Raw genomic sequence first — 21,987 nt, 5'->3', positions numbered from 1 at the left:
GAGGAGGAAGTAGAGGAGGAGGAAGAGGAGGAAAAGGAGGAGGAGGAGAAGCAATGTTTAGTAAAGTTGTCTCACTCTTTTCAAAGATGCCAGGCAACTCCTCAGGACTCTATTGTCTCTCCCCTAAACATAATTCCAGGGTTTTTGATCTCCTTCCTTCTCTCTGCCAAGCAGAAAATGACCCCCGCTGTTTGATAGGCTGGCAGATCGGGGTTGTTCTTTAAGGATCCTTATACTGGTCCAGCCATCTACTGAGAGTAGGACCTCCCATGGGTGATACCCAGATGTGAGGTTTGCAACCTTCCACACCCCACAACCTGCTCTGGAGAAGAAGCTGGGCACCATTAGCAGTTAGGCCTGGCATAGAAAGAAGCAGCCCAGCCCTGCTGACCCTTCGTTTCAGACTTCCGGATTGCTGCTGTTTTAAGTCAGCGTTCAGAGAATGCAGTGTGGCCGCCCACAGAGCTTCATCCAAACCCTCCCATGAATGCGACAGGGGGCAGCAGAGAGCTGGGGGGTGCCACACGGAAGACAAGGAAAGCTCCCTCTTCACACTAGCCTATCAAATCACAGGGCTTCCTGCTCTGTCACTTATACAAGTCCTGGGTGGCTAACAAGACCCCAAGGTGATGCTCGGAAGGGGCGAAGTTCAAATACTCTGCCTAACACAGACTCTCAACCTCTGTCCTCGGTCTCTGCCGAGTACGGTGAATTTGCTGTTAAAGTCTTGGCAATGTACTAACGTAATCACATCCAACACGAAGAGTGGGGCAGGTGCTACAGGATGAGCACTCCAGGATTCATGGGAAGTGGAAAGTAGACTGTGCAGAGACAGACGCTGTCCCCGAGAGGAACTGAAAGTGGTGTCAGCAGGGAGAAATGCGGAACCAGGAAGAAAGGAGTCAAAGGACACCTCTGCCCGTGGAAATGGTGCCCTCGCTGAAATTGTTTGCCACTATTCTAGTACTATTTTAAACAAACAGCGGTAGCTTGCTAGGTTAATGGAGAAAAACCATGGTGGAGAATCTGAAAGGGCCTGTCCCCTGGTGGTGTCATCCTAGCATCCCCCAACCCCGTGAAAGTTCAGGAATGGAGCCCTAACCAGGATCCTGTGACTTACATCACCACCAGCTACTGAGGAGCTTTCAGAGAGAAGTTAGCCTTCAAAGGCTGACCAGAGATAACACTGAAGACTCACAGAGACCAAAGAGCTCACACAATGTTTATGAGTGCCCGCTAGGAGCCAGTCCTTGGGAATCTGGCTTTGCTACAAAGGGCTCCTGTGCAGCTTTCCTGGAGGAAGTCCCCCTGCCTCTTTCTTCTGTTTTCCCGGTGTCCTCCATTGTACAGAAGGCACTAGACTGAAGCTGAATTACCGTGAAGCAAACCAGAGAGCCTGAAAGCCCTCTGGGGTGGATGGAGTCAGGGTGGGCCAGAGTGCCCTCCCCACTAAAGGTGTTGGAAGAGGTTTTGCTGTTCCCCACTCTATCTTACCTGGTTTAATGGAGTGTTGACACAGCCAAGGCCTTTGAAAAACTCGATGATCTGTATGTAGAGCTGAAATTTCTCCTCTAGATTTTCTGAGTTGCAGCTGGCAAACACAGCGCTGACAGTAGAAGAAAGAGAAACCCTTTAGAATCAAATCGTTCACCCGGGCTTGCTACCACCCATGCCCTGAACACCGGCTCAGTGTGCAAACTTTAAGCACTCAGTTGAATTGTCAAGTAGCCCAGAGCTGTTTCCGGGGAAGTGTGTACCACCTCACTGAGACGCCATATTTGGAAGGCCTGCAAAGTGACTATGGCAAGCCTGTCTCTTGCGTCTCGATGTAGTGGTCTAAGCTGTGACATCCTGGGTGAAGAGATGGGAGCTCCTCTTTCTCTCCGTCTTCTGCAGCGGGGACTGTGGCTTTGGGCCACCTGAGGCAGCCCAGGGTGTCCATACAGTGTGGGTTCAGTCGGGGAGTAGTCCCCACTCAGTGTTCTTCTTGTGGTACTCAGCTTAGAGCAAATGGTAGTTCTATTTGTGGGTGGGCTTCTTCCTCTCTGGCTTTAGAAGCATTCCCGGGCAGTGAGTACCTTGCAGTACAGAGGCTGAGTATCATAAGGCAGACCTGCCCTCACTTCTCCACGGAAGGAGGTTCCAGTTAGCACAGGGATCCTTTTTTACAGAAGGCTGGAAAAGATACTTTAATAGGTTTCTTCTTGCCTTTTCGGTGGAATGAGGAGTTTCTAACACTGTTTCACAAATGCACTCTGACAACTTCTTGACAATGACCTTGTCCTTACAAGCGAAACCCAGTGCAGAAATAGGAATGCAGGGTTCTAGCCTTTTGCTGCAATAGGATCCACCGTACAACGGTGGGAAGAACTCAACAACGCATGGCTTCCTGGCAGTCCCCAAGCGTGGTGAGACCTGCATCTGGGGGGTGGAGTGGCAGAACTAAGGTGGGTGTTCAGGCAGACTGAAGTTCTGCTTGAAGCCACCCAGATCATGGCTTTCAGGACTCCTTGGAGCCCAGGCTGCCACCGAGAGAACCCTTCACTCTGATCATAGGGACCTGGATGTCCTTCTGTCCCATGGCAAAAAAAACAAAAAACAAAAAACAAAAAACAAAAAAAAAAACTTACACGTCAGGCATATCGTCAGCCAAGACCACAGCTTTGCAAACCGCAGCTGCAGGGCCTCAGTTTTGGACTGTCTCACTCTGGGAAAGTCCCCTCAGTACGGATGGAGGCAAGATGCTTCTTGCTTTATAAATCTTTCCAGATCCCAGGACTGGAGAGGTGGCTCAGATCTTAGTCTTCTTCCAGAGGTCCTAAGTTCAATTCCCCACAACCACATGGTGGCTCACAACCATCTGTAATGGGATCTGATGCCCCCTTCTGGCCTGCAAGTATACATGCAGATGGAGCATTCACACATAAAATAAGTAAGTCTTTTAAAACGGCTCTCCAGATCCTGTTCCACATCTTCTCACTGCGGTGCAGCCGCCCATCCTTTCCTCTTCTGCTCCTGTCAGTGCCCCACTTTGTACGGCTGAGAGATCCCTTCAGCTCAAAGCTTATTCCTATGTTGGTGCTGTGTGCCCGCCAGGCTGGCTGCTATTGCCTGACTCGTGGGCCACAGCTCGCTGTTTCCCTGCCCCCCAATTTATATTCTTATAAGTTGTAGTTAACCCCCGGAATCATAGAAAGGTGTGTGTCAGGACTCTTATAAAGATGCCCTACAGAGATCTGTTTACGGAGAAGGTGATAGCTACAGGGAACTGGTCTTTCCCAGGCTTTGTCTCCGCCTTGACCTTGAATGTCCAATCTCCAGAACCTTAAGCAATAAGTGTCTGTTGTTTCTAAGCTGGGTTATGCAGGATGGACCAGTAGTAGGTCTGTGAGTGCCCAGATCAGGCATGAGCAGGACCAAGGCACACTGGGGAAACTAGGCATTAAGAGACATGTTCTTAGAACCTGAGTATGTGCCAGCCCTGGGCCAGGGAGGATGAATTTCCTCCTCTGGGGTTACGTGTGTATCTGTGGGATGCAGAACATACCAGACATGAGGCGCTTACGCACATCCACTCTCACACACAGTCACATTCGCCCTGACATGGTCTCCTACCTATACGCACACTCACACAACTTCACATATGCACACACATACACCACACACTCACCCAGATGTAACCTCAGGCCCACGAACATATGAACACACTTTCCTGTCACCTTCCTTACCTGATGTTAGACAGACGCTGGGCCTCACTCTTGTCCAGGAAGCTCGCCACATCAAAAGCATCTTCAAAGAGGATCTGAAAGAGAGGACAATGTTACCTATGTCAGCGCTAACACTGCAGTCTGCTGCATGTCCAGGGCTACGGGGCCAAGAGCAGCAGACGGGCTCTCTCTTAGCATCCTGTCCAGCACACACGTGAAGTCTAGCACCAAACTCAGGGTCTCTGTTCAGTGATCTTCTCAGGGAGCGACTGAGAGGAAGAGAAAGAGCTGGAGACTGCTACCCCTGGCCCCATAAAAAAGCCAAGCCTCAGCCTGAACCTTTCCCGGTGGAGATATTCAAGCCTACAACACACAACCCCATCTCATCAGGGTGAGGCTGCAGGAGGGTGAGGCTGCAGGTGGGTGAGGCTGCAGGAGGGTGAGGCTGCAGGAGGGTGAGGCTGCAGGAGGGTGAGGCTGCAGGAGGGTGAGGCTGCAGGAGGGTGAGGCTGCAGGAGGGTGAGGCTGCAGGAGGGCTGGCTTCCAATGCCTGTTCATTCATTGGCAAGGTCAGCAAAGAACTTCTTTCAAACTCTCTTTTATAAAACAAGTCACAACAGCCACGGTCAAACGTCTGTCCATTCCAAAACTCTTTAATATCTTTGATTGGGCTTCAGGGGTTGGAGAGACAGCTCAGCAGCTAAGAACACATAGGACTCTTGGAAAAGACCCAAGTTCAATTCCTTGAACTGCCTCTAACTCCAGCTCTAGGGGACCTGATGTGCTTTGGCCTCTGTAGGCATCTGCACTCGTGCGCATGTGCACGCGTGCACACACACGCACGCATGCATGCCCGCAGGTGTATACACGCACTTTTATAGTTAAGAATAAAACGGTAAAATCTTTTTAGAGGGTATTAAAAATTCTCCCTCCTTCTTCTCCCCTCCCTTTTAATGTGAAGACAGCAAGAAGGACCTAGCCAGACGTCAGCATAGGAAGTGTGACTTTCTCAGCTCCCTGAACAGTGAGAGAACACATTTTCATGTTGTTATTTCTCAGATTCAGGGTTCTACAGTGGCACACAAAGGGCAAGGTGCCAACAGTGTCTTTGTTACAACAGGATATGTATGTATGTATGTATGTATGTAAGTGAGTTAAACTCAATTACGTTGACAGTATTATTAATGGCTGTCTGCTTCATAAAAGGACTTTGTGAATGTCATGGGAGTTCTGAACCAGGAATGGGTGAGTTAAGAATCACCCAGTAACTCTCCTGCCAGAGATACTCATTGCTGACACACTGACCTATTTCTCTACAATCATTTCCTTCATCGAGTTGTAAGAATTACAGTGATTAATAGTAGGAGAACACACTTGTTGTTTAGATAGCCTTGATCCTGCTTTCTCCTGAATTTGTGTTCCAACAGAATACTGAGTATTCAAACAAAATTGATTTACACTTCAGGCTGAGAGACTTAGCAGAAATACAGGGCACCTAGGTAAATCTGAATTTCAGATTAGAAGTCTTAATACATATTTAGTATAAGAGGGGCTGGAGAGATGACTCAGTGGTTAGGGGCATTTGCTGTTCTACCGGAGGACCCACGTTTAAGTCCCAATACCCACATGCAGCTCGCAACTGCCTGTAACTCCAGTTCCTGGGAATCTGACACCCTCACACAGACATACATGCAGGCAAAATATCAATGCACAGAAAATAAAAATAAGTTATTTTATTTTTTAAAGTGTGACTGGACCTGCTTCCTTTTCCCTGGCACACACACTGGCAGCCACCCTGAAGAAAAAAGAGGGGTTCTCTGCCCCCGATGGGTCTGCAGGGGCTCTTACCCACACCCAGTATAGTTCTCTCCCAGAGGGCAAACATCTGCTCTAGAGTCTTCCTCGATTTCCCCCCCCCCTGGAACACAAGACTTTGAGGTTTGGACACTGCTTTTGGTGTCTCCCGTGACATTCCTGTTGTGACTTTGAAGAGCATCTGGAAAGGGGCCAGAGAAGGGCCTGCGTTCCCATCTTTAGCTCTGCATCTCTTCCCATAGATTTGTGATAGAGAGGCCCTCCCTTCGCTAACCTCATATAATTAGTCCACACAGTGGCAGGCCACTCATTCTCCTCACACATACAAAGCCCTCTCAGGAGTCACCTGCTGAGGGCCATTGGGAAAGTCAAGGCATAGGACCACCCCATGGGGTCTGCTCACCTCTTCCGGGGTGGAGTCCAGTGAGCAGCTGGCTCCTTGGCTGTCCACCCCGCTGTCCTTCATGCTGCCCTCAGCACCGGCCAGCTCTAGACAGGCCTCGGTGAGGTCCGAGAAGGTGCTGTGCTGTTGCTCCCACACCTGCAGGAGCCTGGCCTTTTTCTCCTCAGAGAGAGTCTGCCACAGGTGGGAGATGGCCGCAGAGACAATGGGGAGTGTCACTTCCTGTGCGGAGATGATGCTGTTCATGGTCAGGAGGTCCATGGTCTGCTTGTAAAAGTTGAGGTACCTGGAACAGACATGGTTTGTCCCTCAGACCTCAGCCAGGTCCTTATGATCAGGCCACAGCTGTCACGGCTACCATTCCTTGGTTTATCAACAACATAGCTTTGTCTCTGCCTTCCCCTGGCCCCACGAATGCAGCAGCCATCTTGAGAGCCATGGTGGTGAGAGGTATGCCTCTCTCATGTCTTCAATACAAGGCATGGCTTTTGTACAAGGCATGGCTGCTTTAGCTTGCCTCACTGTGGGAATATTCTGAGACTACAACGTAGCAGGCCTGCTTTAATTTCGGGCATGAAAGACTCTGCTACATATGATGTGAACCTTCTTGTCTCTAGTTCATGCCATGTGGAAGCCAGCAAGGCTGCTAGAGGGTCTTAGGTCCATGGAGGAGGCATTAGAAGTTTGAGCAAGCCAGGAACCATCTTTGTATAAGAGAAGATGTGGCCTGGTACTCAACCTCCGAAAGCAGATTTCTGAGGGGTGTGTGAGATAGAAGGAGGGGTGAGTACTAAAAATCACTGAGAGCAGCACTCTTACCCCAGAGACCCCTAAATAATCCCCCCTTCTAAGTAAAAACCGTATTTGCTATACAAATGTAACTTTAACATTACATTAGCTGGTCTCCATTGGGGTGCTTCCCACATGGAAATCCTGTAGTTTGGTGATTTGGAACCTGGTTTGAACCATGCATGCTTGGAGGGTGCCATACAGGCCAGCTGGAGTGTCTGTCCCCTTGCCCATAGAATCAATCCCCCTGCGTGAGTAAAGCATCCCACCCAGTTGTTCACACCGTTCAAATTCCATGAGGTCCGGCAACAGAGTGGGAGAGGAGTGGGACAGATCGACTTTTTTCTCCTCTTCCTCCTCTTCCTCCTCTTCCTGGTACTCCTCTACCTCTCTCTCTTCATCATTTCCTCCTTCTTCAGCATCCGGCCCAACAGCCTCAGGGGGCAGCCATGCAGGGGGGCTGTTCTGAGGAAAACTGTTTAGAAACACACTGGGGGAGAACACGGAATCGAGAGAGTGCTAGGCAAATCTCGCCAGTGAGTGCACACACCAAACTCATAATACATCTCTGCTAGCTATATACTCCAAATATGTGGATAATAACCAAGTGGCCCTTATGAATACAAGATTGCTAGCCCATCGTTTGAAAGTCAGTCATTTTACAGGCTATAGAAGAAAAACATATGCTTATCTCATTTGATTCCTCTGTGAACAAGAAAATGATAAAGTCTTTATGGAGGGAGACTGGAGGCAGTTTCTTTCTTCTTGAGACATTTTTTAATGTCTTCACAGGATGTAACTTGATTTCTAACAAAAATTTCCACTAGGCTACAACATAGTTAATTTTTAATATATTTTAAATTTAATTAATATTAAATATTAATGTAATATTTAATGCATTTAATAATATATTTAATAATATTTCACACAGGCTATACTACATATTTGTTGTTTAAAAGTTTGGAAAGCAGGACTGGAGAGATGGATCTGTGTTTAAGAGCACTGGCTGCTCTTCCGAGAGGACCTAAGTTCAATTCTCAGCACCTACATAGCTGTTTGTAAGCATCTATAACTCCAGTCCTGGAGACCCAGCATTCAGTCTCCAAGTACACTGTGGGCACATGGTACATAGACATACATATAGGCAAAACACCCATCCATATAAAATAAAAATAAAACAACATTTTAAGGCATTTAACTGAAGAACTGAAATAAAATTCTGGAAATCAGAGGGGAAACGTACAGAGAAGAAAATGAAAGTTCTAAGTGCCCACACCAAAAATCCCTGGACAACACCATGACACCATAGGTTTTAGTGGGCTAAAACGGCAGATCGTTTGTGGCCCTCTCTGGGGTGGGAGAGATGTGGCTTGCACTCTGGGTCTCATTAGAGGCCAACCTGGACCTATATCATGTCATTGGAGTGGACATGCCATGGGGCCAATGGAGAGAACAAGGGCCTGACAGTTGTCCCCTCAAGTACAAAATGTAGTCCGGGACCTGCAGGCTCCATGCATGAGAAAGGGGCCAGCCTTATGTCAACTTTTAACAGCAATGCAGAGCAGAGAACACGCTTACACACCACGCATGCAAAGCACTGGCAGTGAGAAAGTTAAATGTATTCCTGACTTCACATATGGTTTACACGTGAAGTTCCTCTCCCTCTTCCCCCTAGAAGTCTCATGTGTGAGGGCTTCATGTCTGTTGGTGATACTATTTTGGGAGATCCTGGACACATAAGGATGTAAGTCCTAGCTAGAGGAAGTAGGTTACTGGGGTGGGACATTGGGGGTATCTTGTTCCCGACCCCTTCTTATCCCTCTCTTTGCTTCCTGTCTTCTGCGAGCTGAATGGCCCTCCTCTTCCACACATTCCTGCTGCCAGGATATCTGCTCAGGCTCACGGGGCTAAGCAACCATGGACTGAACTCTCTGCAACTGTAAGCAAAACCAGTGCTTCCTCCTTTGTGTGATCATCTCAGTGTCAGGGTCACAGTGGTGAGGAAAGTGACTGACAGTGGAGCAAACATAGGAGAAGGACATTTCCCAAACCAGCCTCTCTGTTCAAGTTTGACTAGGATGTCTGTATAGTCTTCCACATCTGTCTTATACACACACACACACACACACACACACACACACACACACACATATACACACACCACATATGTATACATCACACACATATGCACATATACATATGTTTACATTTGTATGCATACATAACACACATGTACACACATATGCATATATACATACACACACACATATATACAAACATAACACACATACATATGCATATATACATATACATATATAGACATATATCTGTATACATATAACACACACATACACACACACGCACGCACGCACACACCAAGACATGGGTAAATTCTATGATCTCCCGTCTCTAAAGTAGTTTGAATAATGCAAACAATCAGATTGGGGGTAGATATCCATCAGAGCTAGCATGAATTTTCAGAGAGGTGAGATGATACACGGTTTCATGCTTTTCTGAATTCTGTAATACGCATGAGTCACTTAGGAAGAATATCCAAGCCATGTTATCGGGATGAAGGAAGGATAAAGCTGTAGGGAATGGGACAGCTGCTAAGTGGGTGAGAGAACCCTCATGGCCTTGCTCACTGGAGTCTGCTGTCACGCAGCACTGAAGGCTCCCAGTTCCGGTACCTGCCAGGTCTCACCTTTCATTCTCAGAGTACATTCTGGCATATTCTTCCTTGACCTCCTCTAAGGTGTTGGGATTTCCGTCTTGCAGGTTGAAGAATCCTATCAGGGACACGAGGGCAAGAGTCATAATGAGAAAAGTCAGACCTTTGAGTCTCTCCTGCTGGTCTAGTTCAGGGACCCTGGGAGGAGGGGGGAGGCACAGAAAACCCAGACCCGCCTAGCTTTAGAGAGTGCAGAGCCATTTCCCGCTTCTCCTCAAAGGCATGAGGGGAGAGTCAGGTCAAGTACTAGTCTACTCCTTTTCTGGTTCCTAAAGCTGAGGTCAGATGCCTTTAGCCATGTCCCATTAGGGAAACCATCGAACCCACACAGTCTGGGGACCCTTGCCCATGCTGCCAGGGTGCAGATTTCCTGGGATGGGGTCCAGTTATGGCCCAAGCACAGTGCTTGACACACCACACCATAGGTTCTTAACCCATATCTCTGCCTGCAATGGAAAGTCTGAGGCAGCCTTCTCTAGGGAGGGGTCTCTTGCCTTTGAGCTTCAGCAAATTATCCAAGCTTCCTTCCAGTTCCTGAATATGAGACTTCGCCTTATTCAGTACCTGCCACTGAGGACACAGACAGACGTTGAAAACACAGCCCTTCACTGCTGAAACGATTTTCCTTACGGGCCCAGGAAACCCCTTGTCACTCAGAGGCCATACTCCCCCCATGCAAGTCCCATCCTTGTCCTGGTCTGTGGAATGGATAGGAAGTTTGACCCAGTGCACAGAAGGTGTGGAGACAGGTTTGCATTCTATAAATGGGTGCTCACTGGAATCCCAAGGTGTTTGGGAATGAGATGTGTTGAGAAAACGACCACAGTGGTTGCAGAGTCACAGATAGGCTGCTTGCAGGTGGGACACTGTGACAAGGGGGCTTGGTGGACGGAATGTCAAGCTCAGGCCTGCACAAAGGCCCTCTAGACTTCTGCTCAAGTGGTGACCATGTGCAACTCAGTATCTTTTACTCCAAATGTTTCCTTGCTGAATTCATAGACCCCGTGTAGCTAGGTGTGTTAGCCTAGGCCTATAATCCCAGAACTTGGTAGGTAGAGGCAGAAGGTGTCAGGAGGCCAATGCCAGGTGCATATTGAGTTCAAAGTCAACCCAGGATGCATGAGACCCTGTTTTAAACAAAAAAAAAAAAAGAAAATAATTATAATTTTTACATGGTCTAAACATACCTAAAAATAGCAAATGCTCTGTGGATTTGAATTCAGAATTTTTCCCTTCCTTCCTGCCCTTTTTCCTATATACCTCACTGTCCTTCACTCGGAATGCAGGGGCTAGGGACCTCGGCTGTTCTTAGGACGGCAAGACAACGCTCTGGCTACTCTGCTCTGAATGTTTGTGTTCTTCCTGTTACCGAACCCTCATTTGAAGACATTCAAAGGTTGGGGGTCTTTGAGGACGCAATTGTCCTGAGAGCAGACTCTGAATGCATGGGGCTAATACCCTAAGAAAAGAGGCCCGAGGGAGCTTGTTCACGCTTCCCTGGGAGGACATGGCTACATGAAACAGATATGCTAGCCCTCACCAGACACAAAACCTGCTGGCACCTCGAACTTAGACAGTCTAGCCTCCAGAGCTGGGAGTAATGCATTTCTGCAGCTTATGGATGTCCCAGAGTAGGGCGTTTTGTTATAGCAGCCGATATCTGTGGGGCTGGCATTGTGGCCCAGAGCCAATGTCCCGCTTTGGCTCAGCAGGACCTCTCAGCTCTTCCCCTACACTCTTTCCCTCTCTTTGAAGCCAGGTCTCTCGCTCTCTCTCACAAGTTGCCCAGGGTAAACTCGAACACCCTGTGTATCCAAGAACGACCTTGAGCCTCTGATGCTTGCAGAGTGCTGCCATGACAGGTGTGTACCAGCCCAGGTTTTTACAGTGCTGGAGATGGATCCCAGGACTCCGGGCATGCCAGGTTGGCACCCTACCACCTAAGATACACCCTCCCCCATGTGCCTTCTTATATTCCTACTGCATCGGGGAAGCCAGAGACATCAACATCGATATTTTTTCCTAGAATAATGTTTTCAAATAGTATTTTACTGTATAATGACCCTGTAGAGGCAATAGGACAGCCATCAGGGGTCACTTCCACCATGTGGGCTCTGGGGATTGAACTTAGGTCATCAGGCTTGACCTAAGGCTTGACCAGCACCTTCTCCTACTGGGCGTTTTCTCCTGCCCTTTCGAGTGCTTGTAGTAGGCTCACTTTCTTGGGATTTTTGTTCTGATTGAATTACCCACCCCACCCCCCCAAAACCACAACACCAAAAGGCAAAAGATATGTTGTGGTCTCTGTGGCATCTGTGACAGTGAGGTATTTATTTATTTATTTATTTATTTATTTATTTATTTATTTATTTTGGGGTAAGGTAACTATATTAAAATAGAGCCCTTGGGCTGGCCCCCAATTCAATAGAATTGATGCCCTTATGAGAAGGAGAAATGTGGACAGACACAGAATAGACCCAAGGCAGAAGAGGATGTGAGGGCAGTGAGACATGAATGTGTGGCTGGAGCGCTGCCCCTCCAGACAGCAGGGCTGGGTGGAAGATACCAGAAGCTAGCAGAGACATAAAAGGTTCTCCTCTGAAGCTGTTCAGAGGCTCCGGACCCTGACCTTGTCAATAAACTGCTGTTGTCTTAGGTCCGCCTACCCATGCTTGCTGTTGTGTTATGGCAGCCGTGGAGAGCCAAGAAAACCTTGCCACTGACCAGCCTCATAGAGCAACTTTTCCCATGCAGAATCCCAGACTGTCCCTCCAATAACCAAGAAAGAGAGAAAACAGCAGGCAGCTGGGTCCCCAGCACTGGTGGCTGTAAAATGGGAAGGGTAGGAAACAGAGGTGCAGGCAACGAATAGCACAGTATACTGGGAAACACCACGGGGACGTCCATGTTTGACTTTTCCTGTGAGTCATGACCTGTGAGGAAGCCATGAGTATTCCCTGGTTTCCCTGATCTGGCAACTGAAGGAAGCTAGAAGTAACTGGCCTCCCATTTACTGAGACTAGCCAAGAGCCATGCTCTCACCTACTAAAGCGTGAAGTCAAAATTTGGGGAAGAGGACGGACATGCGGGAGGGTGCATATGGCTTCCCTCCAGATTTAGCTGCGCTCCCCACAGCAAGGCCATGCGTGCCTGCTTTCTGTTTGGCTGTCCTGCTAGTGTGTACACACTTCTCCATTGGTCACTGACAGGGACTTTAGGTTTTATGCCCCTCAGAAGCACAAGCTAGTGCCTCTTTATTCAGTGGATGGGGAACATGGCTATGCCTTGGGGAGAGTTCTGCTTCCTAGCAGAGACCCCATTCTTTCACCCTGAGTTGCTAAACGTGCCTTTCCTTCACCACTCACCAGCCCCCCCCCATTTTCCAAGGGCAGGTGGAGGGGGGTCTGTGGGGGATTCCTGCACTGACAACCCGTACAGGTAGACCCAGTGGTCAGGAGCTGCCTTTTAAATTTTCCACAGAGGCCTGGGCCTGCTCCGGAGCTCTTCTGTGGTGTCCTCCTACCCCAGCAAAAACTGGAATTCCTCTGGGAATTCTAGTAACAGAAAAATTAAAAGGTTATGATTGTTGCCTTGCTGAAGGCGTCATCCTGGGAAGGAGCCAACCGGCTGGGAATGGGTTCAGGGGTACAAAAGAGTTCAGACAGGGAGATGCAGTGGGAACCTTTTTTGGCCTTGTCTTCTACCAGAATGCAAGTGTCTCCCCTCCCCCCTCCTCTCTACCTCCCCCTCCCCACTCCAGCCTCTGTTAAGACATGAGGCTGCCTGTAATGTTCTCACCGATACCAACCTGATTTCTCCTACCAACACCCCACTTACCTGGCCTTTCTCCAGTCTCTGGACAATAATTAATTAGTGTATTGTTAATTAGCAGCTAAAAAAGATAACCAAGAAGAAAAGGAGCTGGGTGGTATACACCTGTCATCTGATGGACCAGCCCAACCCCATCCTAAGAATGGAAGCCATTTTGTTATAAGGTCAAAACAAGTTCACTTCTGTTTTCTGTAAAATTCAATTTGACTGTGCTTTAACCCTCTTTCTGAAATCTGACGTGTTCCCTGCCCGGTGAAGTTGGACTCCCCCCATGATTATACTCTGATAAGACGTTCTGCCAAATAATTTAAAAATGTCTGCCAAGTTCCTATGTAGCCAAAATTCTTCTGGAAATCTCCCAACCCTTGACTATATAAACCCTACCCTCCCTTTCCTGTGCACGATGCTATATTTCCAAACTCCACTTTGGAGTACATAGTCCTAACTGATTGAAAGTAAAGCTTAATCTTACTAAAGAATTCAGGTCTTTATTCTCATTCGGTGGGATTACTATGGAGAGGCAAAGGCAGGAGAGTGTGATTTCAAGGATGGTCTATTCTCTGGAAAGTTCTAGGCCAGCCTGGGCTACGTGGAGACTGCCTTAAACATCAGCATGAATAAAAATCAAAAAAGGGTAGTTAGAGATAAATGTGTGCCTGGAGGGACAGATACACTGAACCTGCACACGAGTGCCAGTGTGTGTGCATGTGTGTGTGCGTGTGTGCGCGTGTGCGTACGTGCGTGCATGCGTGTGTGTAGATATACAGGGTCCTGGAGCGTCTATTGGGGAATGCCTGTTGCCCACCAAGTAACCACATGGTCTCCCTCCAACCCATAATTTCCCTTCTCAGGTCAGGCTGCTTGGCTGCTCGTTAGAGAAGCCTGCCTTTGACAGTTTGCCTATGGGCAGCAGCAGGGCTGGCAGCTCTTGGCCAGTCCTTACCTCACTCTACAGTCCCACCATGTGGAGAAATGTTTCAACATCCCCGAGGCCCTGTACCTTTGAGGCTGTGAGATCAGACTGGGAGTAAACTGTCTTCCTTAGGTTGTTGAAGAGCCCTACCAGGGTGGCTCGATGGCGGGCCTGGGACAGGCGTCTGCGGGCCACCCGGGGCTCAAGCTGCTGCAGCTGTGGCACTGGCTGGGGTGCCCCATCATCTCTGGGTTGGTTGCCTTCTCCAGGGGTGGCCATTATAATCTACAACATAATATACCCCCTTTAGCCTTGCGTAAATAGGGGTGACATTGAGGAAGGCAGGGAGAGAAGACAGGAAGGACGCAGCTCACAAGGCAGTGACTATAAGGAACAAGACCCACGATAAAGCCCAGGTGACCCCAAATCTCCTATGGAAACTTAGCTTCTAAAATTACAAGGCATGTACGGTGGACTTTCCGTTGAGGGGCACTGGAGCTTACCCCAGCACGATTCCAGCACATTATAGGACCTCCCTAGACATTCATTTCTACAGCCAAGGCTGCACCTGGACCTTGAGAGCCTGTCCTTCCTCGTCTGTTTAAAGCTGAACAGGCTTGGGCTCCACCCTGTGTGATCTTTCTAACCTTAAGAATGGCCCTTCTTGGCTCAGTGGTTAAGAGCACCGACTGCTCTTCCAGAGGTCCTGAGTTCAAATTCCAGCAACTGTAGGGTGGCTCAAACCATCTGTAATGGGATCTGCTACCCTCTTCTGGTGTGTCTGAAGAGAGTGACAGTTTGCTTACAAACATGAAATGAATAAATTTTCAAAAAAATGGCCCTTCTTTTGCTATAGGAAGTGGTTACAAAATAAATAAATTTTTAAAAAATGGCCCTTCTTTTGCCATAGGGAGTGGTTACAAATGGTATCAAGATGCCCACTGTGGATCTGTGGACTTTTCCGTGCATATATTATACCTCAGAAGGAAAGAAGAGCCACGGATATGCTACTGCCTATGAAAGCAAGCAGACATGTGATACTTCAGAGGGGAGCAGGCATGGCTTTGCCCTGCCTGAGCATCCCCACAGGCTACCTGGCTTTGTGGTCTTGATCTCCTTCCATCACCCTTAGATTCCCCCAGGTCAGGAGCTCAGTAGGAAGCTAGAAGAGGGACCTCTCACTCTGCCTGAGGAGGAGGTTGGAGCCTGGCAGATGACGAAGGACGGCTGCGTGATTTTCAGTGGCCTCCTACAGGCTGCCCACTAGTTATCACCAGCAATGATCTTCTGCAGCTTTCCAAAGATAGTCTCTCCTAATTATTATCGACCTGGAAGTTCCGTTGCCCCTGACAGGGGCCTAGGTCTATATTTTTCTGACCAAACTTTTAGGGGTCTGGTTTAGAACTCCCTATGTAGATCAAGCTGGTCTCAAAACTCACAGAAACCATCCATCCCTCTTATTGGGTGCTGGAACTGAAGGCATATACCATATGAAGCCAGGCTGAACGATTTTTATTTAGCATTATTAATTTGTGGGGGGGGGTATGCATGTGTGACGGTCAGGGACAACTATATAGAGGGGATTCTCTTCTTTCTCCTTTTTGTGATCCCAGGACAGAGCTCAGGTTATAAAGCTTGCATGCCGAGTGCATCTTGCTCTCTGAGCCTCCCAGACTCAGACCCCTTCCCCACACACTCCCCCACCCCTCACCCCTCACCCCCGGACTGAACAGTAATGTACTCAGATCCATGTCAGTAGCATCTGTGATCATATGGAGAGGCCTCATCCTGGAAGAAAATACCACCGAAATCCCCTTGGAATGGGAAAAGGGAAGGCAGGACTAAAGTTAGTGCTGTGCTAGGAATGGGTGACCTGGCATACAATGGAAGGGGGCATAGTATACCATAAAATTAAGATCAGTATGTGAATGTGCATGTATAAGACAAGTTCTTACTATGTAGCCTAAGACAGCCTTGAACTCAAGATCTTCTTGCCAAACCCTCCTGGACGCTGGCATTACAAGAGTGTGTCTGTGCCTACCAACTAAGAAGTGAAGTTTAAAAAAAAAAACAAAAAACAAAACAAAACTGTTTTAGGGGCTGGAGAGTTGGCTCAGTGGTCAAGAGTGCATGCTGCTCTTGCAAAGGACCCAAGTTCAAGTCCCAGCATTCTCATTAAGCAGCTTATAACCTCCTCTAACTCCAGCTCCAAGGGCATCCAGAACTCTTGCTTCCAGGTGCACTTACTGCCTCCCACCTCTCCAAACGCATATATGCATAACTAAACCTTTAAAAAATTCTAGCTAGGGGTTAGCTTGACAATAGAGCATTTCCTGGCTGTGCCTAAATGTCACAACAGAAAAACCCTAAAACCCTTTCTTTAAAAGCCCTCACAGATTGAGGTGTATGAAGAAATCTGCCCTCAGCAGCCTAAGGAGTAGGCAGTCCGCAGAAAGTCTGTATAACCTGGACCCCAACACTAGGAAGAGCAAAACAGCTTGCAATACTCTTAAAAACTCCAGAATTTTCTAAAGATCACCTCTCGCTCCCCACCCCAGGCCAATGATTCTGCTGAGTCGCCCAGGCTGACCCAGTGTTCTCCTCCTGTCTCAGCTTCCAGAGTGCTGGGATTTCAGACATACACACTCATCCCTTGCTTGGTTCTTTAAGAGGAGAAATGTTCCCTTTCTGCCCACTGACCTTCATGTTGCAGCCTACTGTCATTTTTGTCATCTAGAACATAGCCCATATCTGTCCTCAGCCCTGGTTTCTACCCGTTTAGAGCTAGCTTTTTCTGTGTTTCACTTTGCCTCAGCTGGCCCCAAATTAAGAGATCCACCCGCTTCCGTTGGGATTAAAGGCGTGTGCCACCGCCGCCTTCCTTGAGCTGGCTTACTTTCCCAGGCCCACATTAATTCATTCAAGATGCTCGACACACTGGCTTTCCTTAATCTCATTTTCCCAGTGGGTCCACGAAACCCTCGGTGAGACTCAATTTCACAGGCTTTGGTGGCGTCCTCCCAAAATGCAGCGCCCGCAGGTAGATGTGGTTCCCTCCCATCCCCCTTTCTGCATTGCTTTTTCCAGACTGAAGCAAAGAATCCCATTGACTGGGCGGCTAAGACAAAGACCCCCCGCCCCCCGGGGTTAAAAGGAAGGCAGCAATGAGTGGTGAAGGCAAGGGCAATGAGGGTTAAGAGGAAAACACAGAACGGGAGAAGAAGCAGCATTTTAGTTTTCTCTAACCATACAGAACTCTTTATATTCACTAGTTCAGTTCTTAGCAGGATTCATAGTGGGAGGTGACCAATTAGAGATGTCTTAAAGAGCCATGGGAACCAATACCGACCGTTTGCTGCCTGAGAACAGTAGAGAGATGATTGGGGGGGGGGGGGGCAGCAAAGCCCCAAGCTTACTCGGGAATCCGTATGGCCAGAGGACTGAAATGTACACACTGAGGTGACCCAGGAGATAGGGAACTCAGGATGGAGATACTGGTTTGAAGGAAAATACTGATTTCGTTGTCATGGTGGCGGTGTTTTAGAGGTTGCCTCAAGATCGTAGCTCAGGCTATCCTCAAACTCAGGATTCTCCCTTTTTTGGCCTCCCAGGTAGTAGAATTAGAGATTTGTGTTACTAAGCCTAACTGAAAATACTTTTCAGGGGTTGTGGATTAGCTCAGTGGTAGAGCGCTTGCCTAGTAAGCACAAGGCCCTGGGTTCAGTCCCCAGCTCCGGAAAAAAGAAAAGAAGAAAAAAAAAAAAGAAAAGAAAATACTTTTCTCTGAGAGAGAATCGTGGCTCACATCTGCAATCCCAGTGCTTGGTAGGCAGAGGCAGAAAGATTGCCAAGAATTCTGGGCCGGTCTGGACTGAGAAGTGAGATTCTGTCTCAGAAATTCCCAGACTGGGGTTGGCTACACAGATCAGCTAGAGATTGCTTGTCCAGCACGCACAGAGTGCTGGCTTCCGTCCAAACACCTCTGAAACAGAAAAACAGGTAGGCGGCCCTTGAGAAGCAGAACATCAAAGGTTCAAGACCGGCTTTACCTACACAGCAAACTCAAGACTGCGGTGACATGAGGCCACCTCAAACAAGCACAAGAACAGCCTCTCCGAAACACAAACTAAAAGCCAAAACCAACCAACCAACCAACCAACCAACCAACCAACCAACCAACCAAACACAAAAGCAGACACAGCAACCACCAACCAAAAACAAAACAAAACAAAAACAAAAACCCAAACCACAACTAAAACCAATCACCCCAAAAACAATAGAAAAGGGCAAAACAAAACCAAGTAACAACAAAACCCCCCAAAAAGAAAAGAAAAAGACAAAAAACCCAAGCAAACAAAAGAAAGCAAAAACAACACCAACCCATTATTTTGTATGATAACCTAAAAAAAAAAAAAAAAATTGAAAATGAATTACAGGCAGTGTGAGTCACCTAGTATATCAAGACTTTACCTAAAATAAAAGATAGAAAAAGGAAAGAAAAGAGAAATCTGGGTAGTGTGTCAGAGATGATAGACCACGTGGGTGTGCTATGTGGGGAGCAGTGGGCCAGCTTCTGGGTGAGTTTAAGGCCGGAGTCACAATGCTAGCTTGTTCAGTCAGCCTTGGAAAGGGCCAGGGAGCTCCCTAGACCTTGATTTCTCCACCCGTAACCAGGAGGTAAAAAGTCCCTCACTACACTGCAAGCTAAATGCTCTCACTTTACTTGCTTATAGTCGGGGATCTGTGATTCTTTTGAGCAAGACCAAGTGACACAAGCCACCAACCGGGCGTGGGGTGGAGTGGTAGGGGTGAGGGGGTGGGGTGGGGGATGAGAGTGGGGTGGGTACAAGCCACCACATCTTAAGGAATTCTGGGGAGGTCCAATGACAATGTTCCTCTGTTCAAAGCCCATCCTCCCTGTAGGAAACTGGCACCAAAAACACCAAGGCCCTTCAGGAAGGCCTAGGTGCTGAGATTATTTTTTTCCCCTTCAAAAACTTATAAACCACTATGGTGGACGTGCCAAGCAGTTTTTCCTTAGAATAAAGCAAGATCACAGCTTCACTGTACATTCTTCTAAAGTGGCATTTTGTGACAATGCAAACTGCCATGGGTCACATTTTTATAAACCTCTCATCTATAAATCAAAGCACAGGTTTTCTTTCTCCTCCCCCTTGCCCCCTTTCCTATTTCTGTCTCATTATGTAGCCCTAGCTAGCCTTGAACACATGATCCTCCTACCTCGGCCTCCTCAGTGCTGGGGTGACTAATGTTACCACTATGCCAAAGTCTAAAACAGCCTCTCCCCTCCCCCGCCACACACACACCTTTTTTGAGACTTGGTTTTACTATGCAACTCTGATTGTCCTGGAACTCATTCTGTAGACCACGATGGCCTCAAACTCACAGAGACCCGCCTGTCTCTGCCTTAGTGCTGGGATTAAAGGTGTGTCCATCACTGCCCAACCAAAACCACATTTTTATAGACGAAAGTTTTCTATACAAACTCCACTTAATACCAACTCCTGACTAACATTTTGTAAAGTTCCCCAAAGCCAGATGTGCTGACACACACCTATCTCAGTCAGACAAGCAAAGCTAATGGAACTAAATTAGCTAATTTTTTATTTCCCTAGATTAAATAAAAATAAGTGGTCTTACTTTTTCTAGGTTTCAGAAAACTTTCTTTTTTTTTTTTTTTTAAGTTTAAAGGATCTCTAAGAAGGTGTGTGAGCCTTCTTGTTAGCAAATGGTAGGCAGAATGGTGCAATAGGCTGCATAATGTATTTGGGTTTCCTTTGATTCCTTAGCCTATTTGATGATGTAAAAAAAATCCAGTATCACTATCAAATATGAAGGAGTTGTGGGTGATACACATACACATGGCTCTAGGAATCGCTGTATTCTCTCTCTTTGAGTCATGGGTAACCCACACACTTTCTAGGAGTCATGGATGAAACACGCAGATCCTCTAGGAGTCGCTGGTGACCCTCCGTCCCACATTCTAGGAGTTGCAGGTGACCCACACAGGCTTTAGGAGTCGTGGGTAATCCAGACACATCCCGTAAGAGTAACCGGTGACCCATACACGATCTAGCAGTCTCGTGTGACACACACGTGCTCTAAGAGTCGCAGGTGACCCCTCCCCCCGCCCCCTTCTAGGAGTCATAAATGACCCACAAGCACATCCTCTAGGAGTCGCGGGTGACCCGTGCACATCCTCTAGGAGTCGCTGGTCACACACACACACACACACACACACACACACACACACACCCTCTAGGAGTTGCAAGTGACCCACACACGCTCTAGGAGTTGTGGCTGACCCCCACACACATCCTCTAGGAGTCGCTGGTGACACACAGATCCCCTAGGAGTTACCGGTAACCTGCACATCCTCTAGGAGTCGCAGGTGATCCCCACACATCCTCTAGGAGGCGCTGGTGACCCACAGGTCCCCTCTAGGAGTCGCAGGTGATCCCCACACATCCTCTAGGAGGCGCTGGTGACCCACAGGTCCCCTCTAGGAGTTGCAGGTGATCCGCACACATCCTCTAGGAGGCACTGGTGACCCACAGGTCCCCTCTAGGAGTTGCAGGTGATCCGCACACATCCTCTAGGAGGCGCTGGTGACCCACAGGTCCCCTCTAGGAGTTGCAGGTGATCCGCACACATCCTCTAGGAGGCGCTGGTGACCCACAGGTCCCCTCTAGGAGTTGCAGGTGATCCGCACACATCCTCTAGGAGGCGCTGGTGACCCACAGGTCCCCTCTAGGAGTTGCAGGTGATCCGCACACATCCTCTAGGAGGCGCTGGTGACCCACAGGTCCCCTCTAGGAGTTGCAGGTGATCCGCACACATCCTCTAGGAGGCGCTGGTGACCCACAGGTCCCCTCTAGGAGTTGCAGGTGATCCGCACACATCCTCTAGGAGGCGCTGGTGACCCATAGATCCTTTAGGAGTCGCGGGTGATCTCCACACATCCTCTAGGAGGCGCTGGTGACCCACAGATCCTCTAGGAGTCTCGGGTGATCTCCACACATCCTCTAGGAGTCGCTGGTGACTGCCGCCCACACGCACGCATCCTCTTGGAGTTGTGGTGACTCACACAACCTCTTGGAGTCGCAGGTGATCCACACACGCTCTAGGAGTCATAAGTGACCCACACACACATACATCCTCTAGGAGTCTCAGGTGACTCCCCCACATCCTTTAAGAGTCACAGGTGACCCCCCACATTCTCTGGGAATCATGGGTGACCCCCCACACACACACGCGCGCACACTTTGTGGCAGTCGCAGGTGACTTGCACACTCTCTAGGAGTCCTGGGTGATCCCCATGCATGCTCGCGGAGTCGCGGGTAATTCTCACACATGCTCAAGGAGTCGCAGGTGACCCTTACACAAGCTCTAAGAGTCACGGGTGACCCCCTCACACGCACGCTCTAGGAATCGCGGCTGACCCACACACTCTCTAGGAGTCACGGGTGACCCTCCCCACTCGCTCTAGGAATTGCGGGTGACCCACACACATGCTCTAGGAGTCACGGTGACACGCACGCTTAAGGAGTCGCGGGTGACACACACACACACCCGCGAACAAATTAGTCACTGACACGGCTACTATTCATTAAATTAGTTCATGCATTCACGAGCACCCACTCGGACTCTGAGAACACAAGAGTACTTACCCTTAAGGCCACTACGGTGAACCATGCACCTTCGACTCTTGTGGAACACGCAGGAAGTTGCTCGAAGCTCTGACGAGTCAGTCACTCACGACTGCCCGTCGCAGAGT

At 48.5% G+C, this 21,987-nt stretch overlaps 1 protein-coding gene and 1 long non-coding RNA gene across 2 annotated transcripts in view; one reads left to right on the top strand and one right to left on the bottom strand.

Annotated features, from left to right (window-relative positions):
* Positions 1 to 2,584, top strand: part of LOC147994798 (uncharacterized) — a 9,156-nt gene extending 6,572 nt beyond the window's left edge. The window contains exon 3 of the long non-coding RNA XR_015686463.1: positions 404 to 2,584. This is a non-coding gene — a long non-coding RNA (uncharacterized LOC147994798). The remainder of the gene's footprint in view (positions 1 to 403) is intronic.
* The window catches only part of Stra8 (stimulated by retinoic acid 8), a 22,958-nt gene extending 971 nt beyond the window's left edge, over positions 1 to 21,987 (bottom strand). The window contains exons 1-8 of the mRNA NM_001431814.1: positions 21,881 to 21,987; positions 14,277 to 14,474; positions 9,940 to 10,015; positions 9,419 to 9,503; positions 6,998 to 7,204; positions 5,926 to 6,211; positions 3,729 to 3,802; positions 1,495 to 1,606 (exon numbers count right to left, since the gene is read on the bottom strand). Coding sequence (NP_001418743.1) covers positions 1,495 to 1,606; positions 3,729 to 3,802; positions 5,926 to 6,211; positions 6,998 to 7,204; positions 9,419 to 9,503; positions 9,940 to 10,015; positions 14,277 to 14,468 — 1,032 coding nt within the window. The 5' untranslated portion in view covers positions 14,469 to 14,474; positions 21,881 to 21,987. The remainder of the gene's footprint in view (positions 1 to 1,494; positions 1,607 to 3,728; positions 3,803 to 5,925; positions 6,212 to 6,997; positions 7,205 to 9,418; positions 9,504 to 9,939; positions 10,016 to 14,276; positions 14,475 to 21,880) is intronic.

The sequence above is a fragment of the Rattus norvegicus genome, chromosome 4 (assembly GCF_021556685.1).
Source record: "Rattus norvegicus strain SHRSP/BbbUtx chromosome 4, alternate assembly SHRSP_T2T, whole genome shotgun sequence".
NCBI lineage: Eukaryota > Metazoa > Chordata > Mammalia > Rodentia > Muridae > Rattus > Rattus norvegicus.
This window is presented reverse-complemented; position numbering and strand designations above follow the sequence as displayed.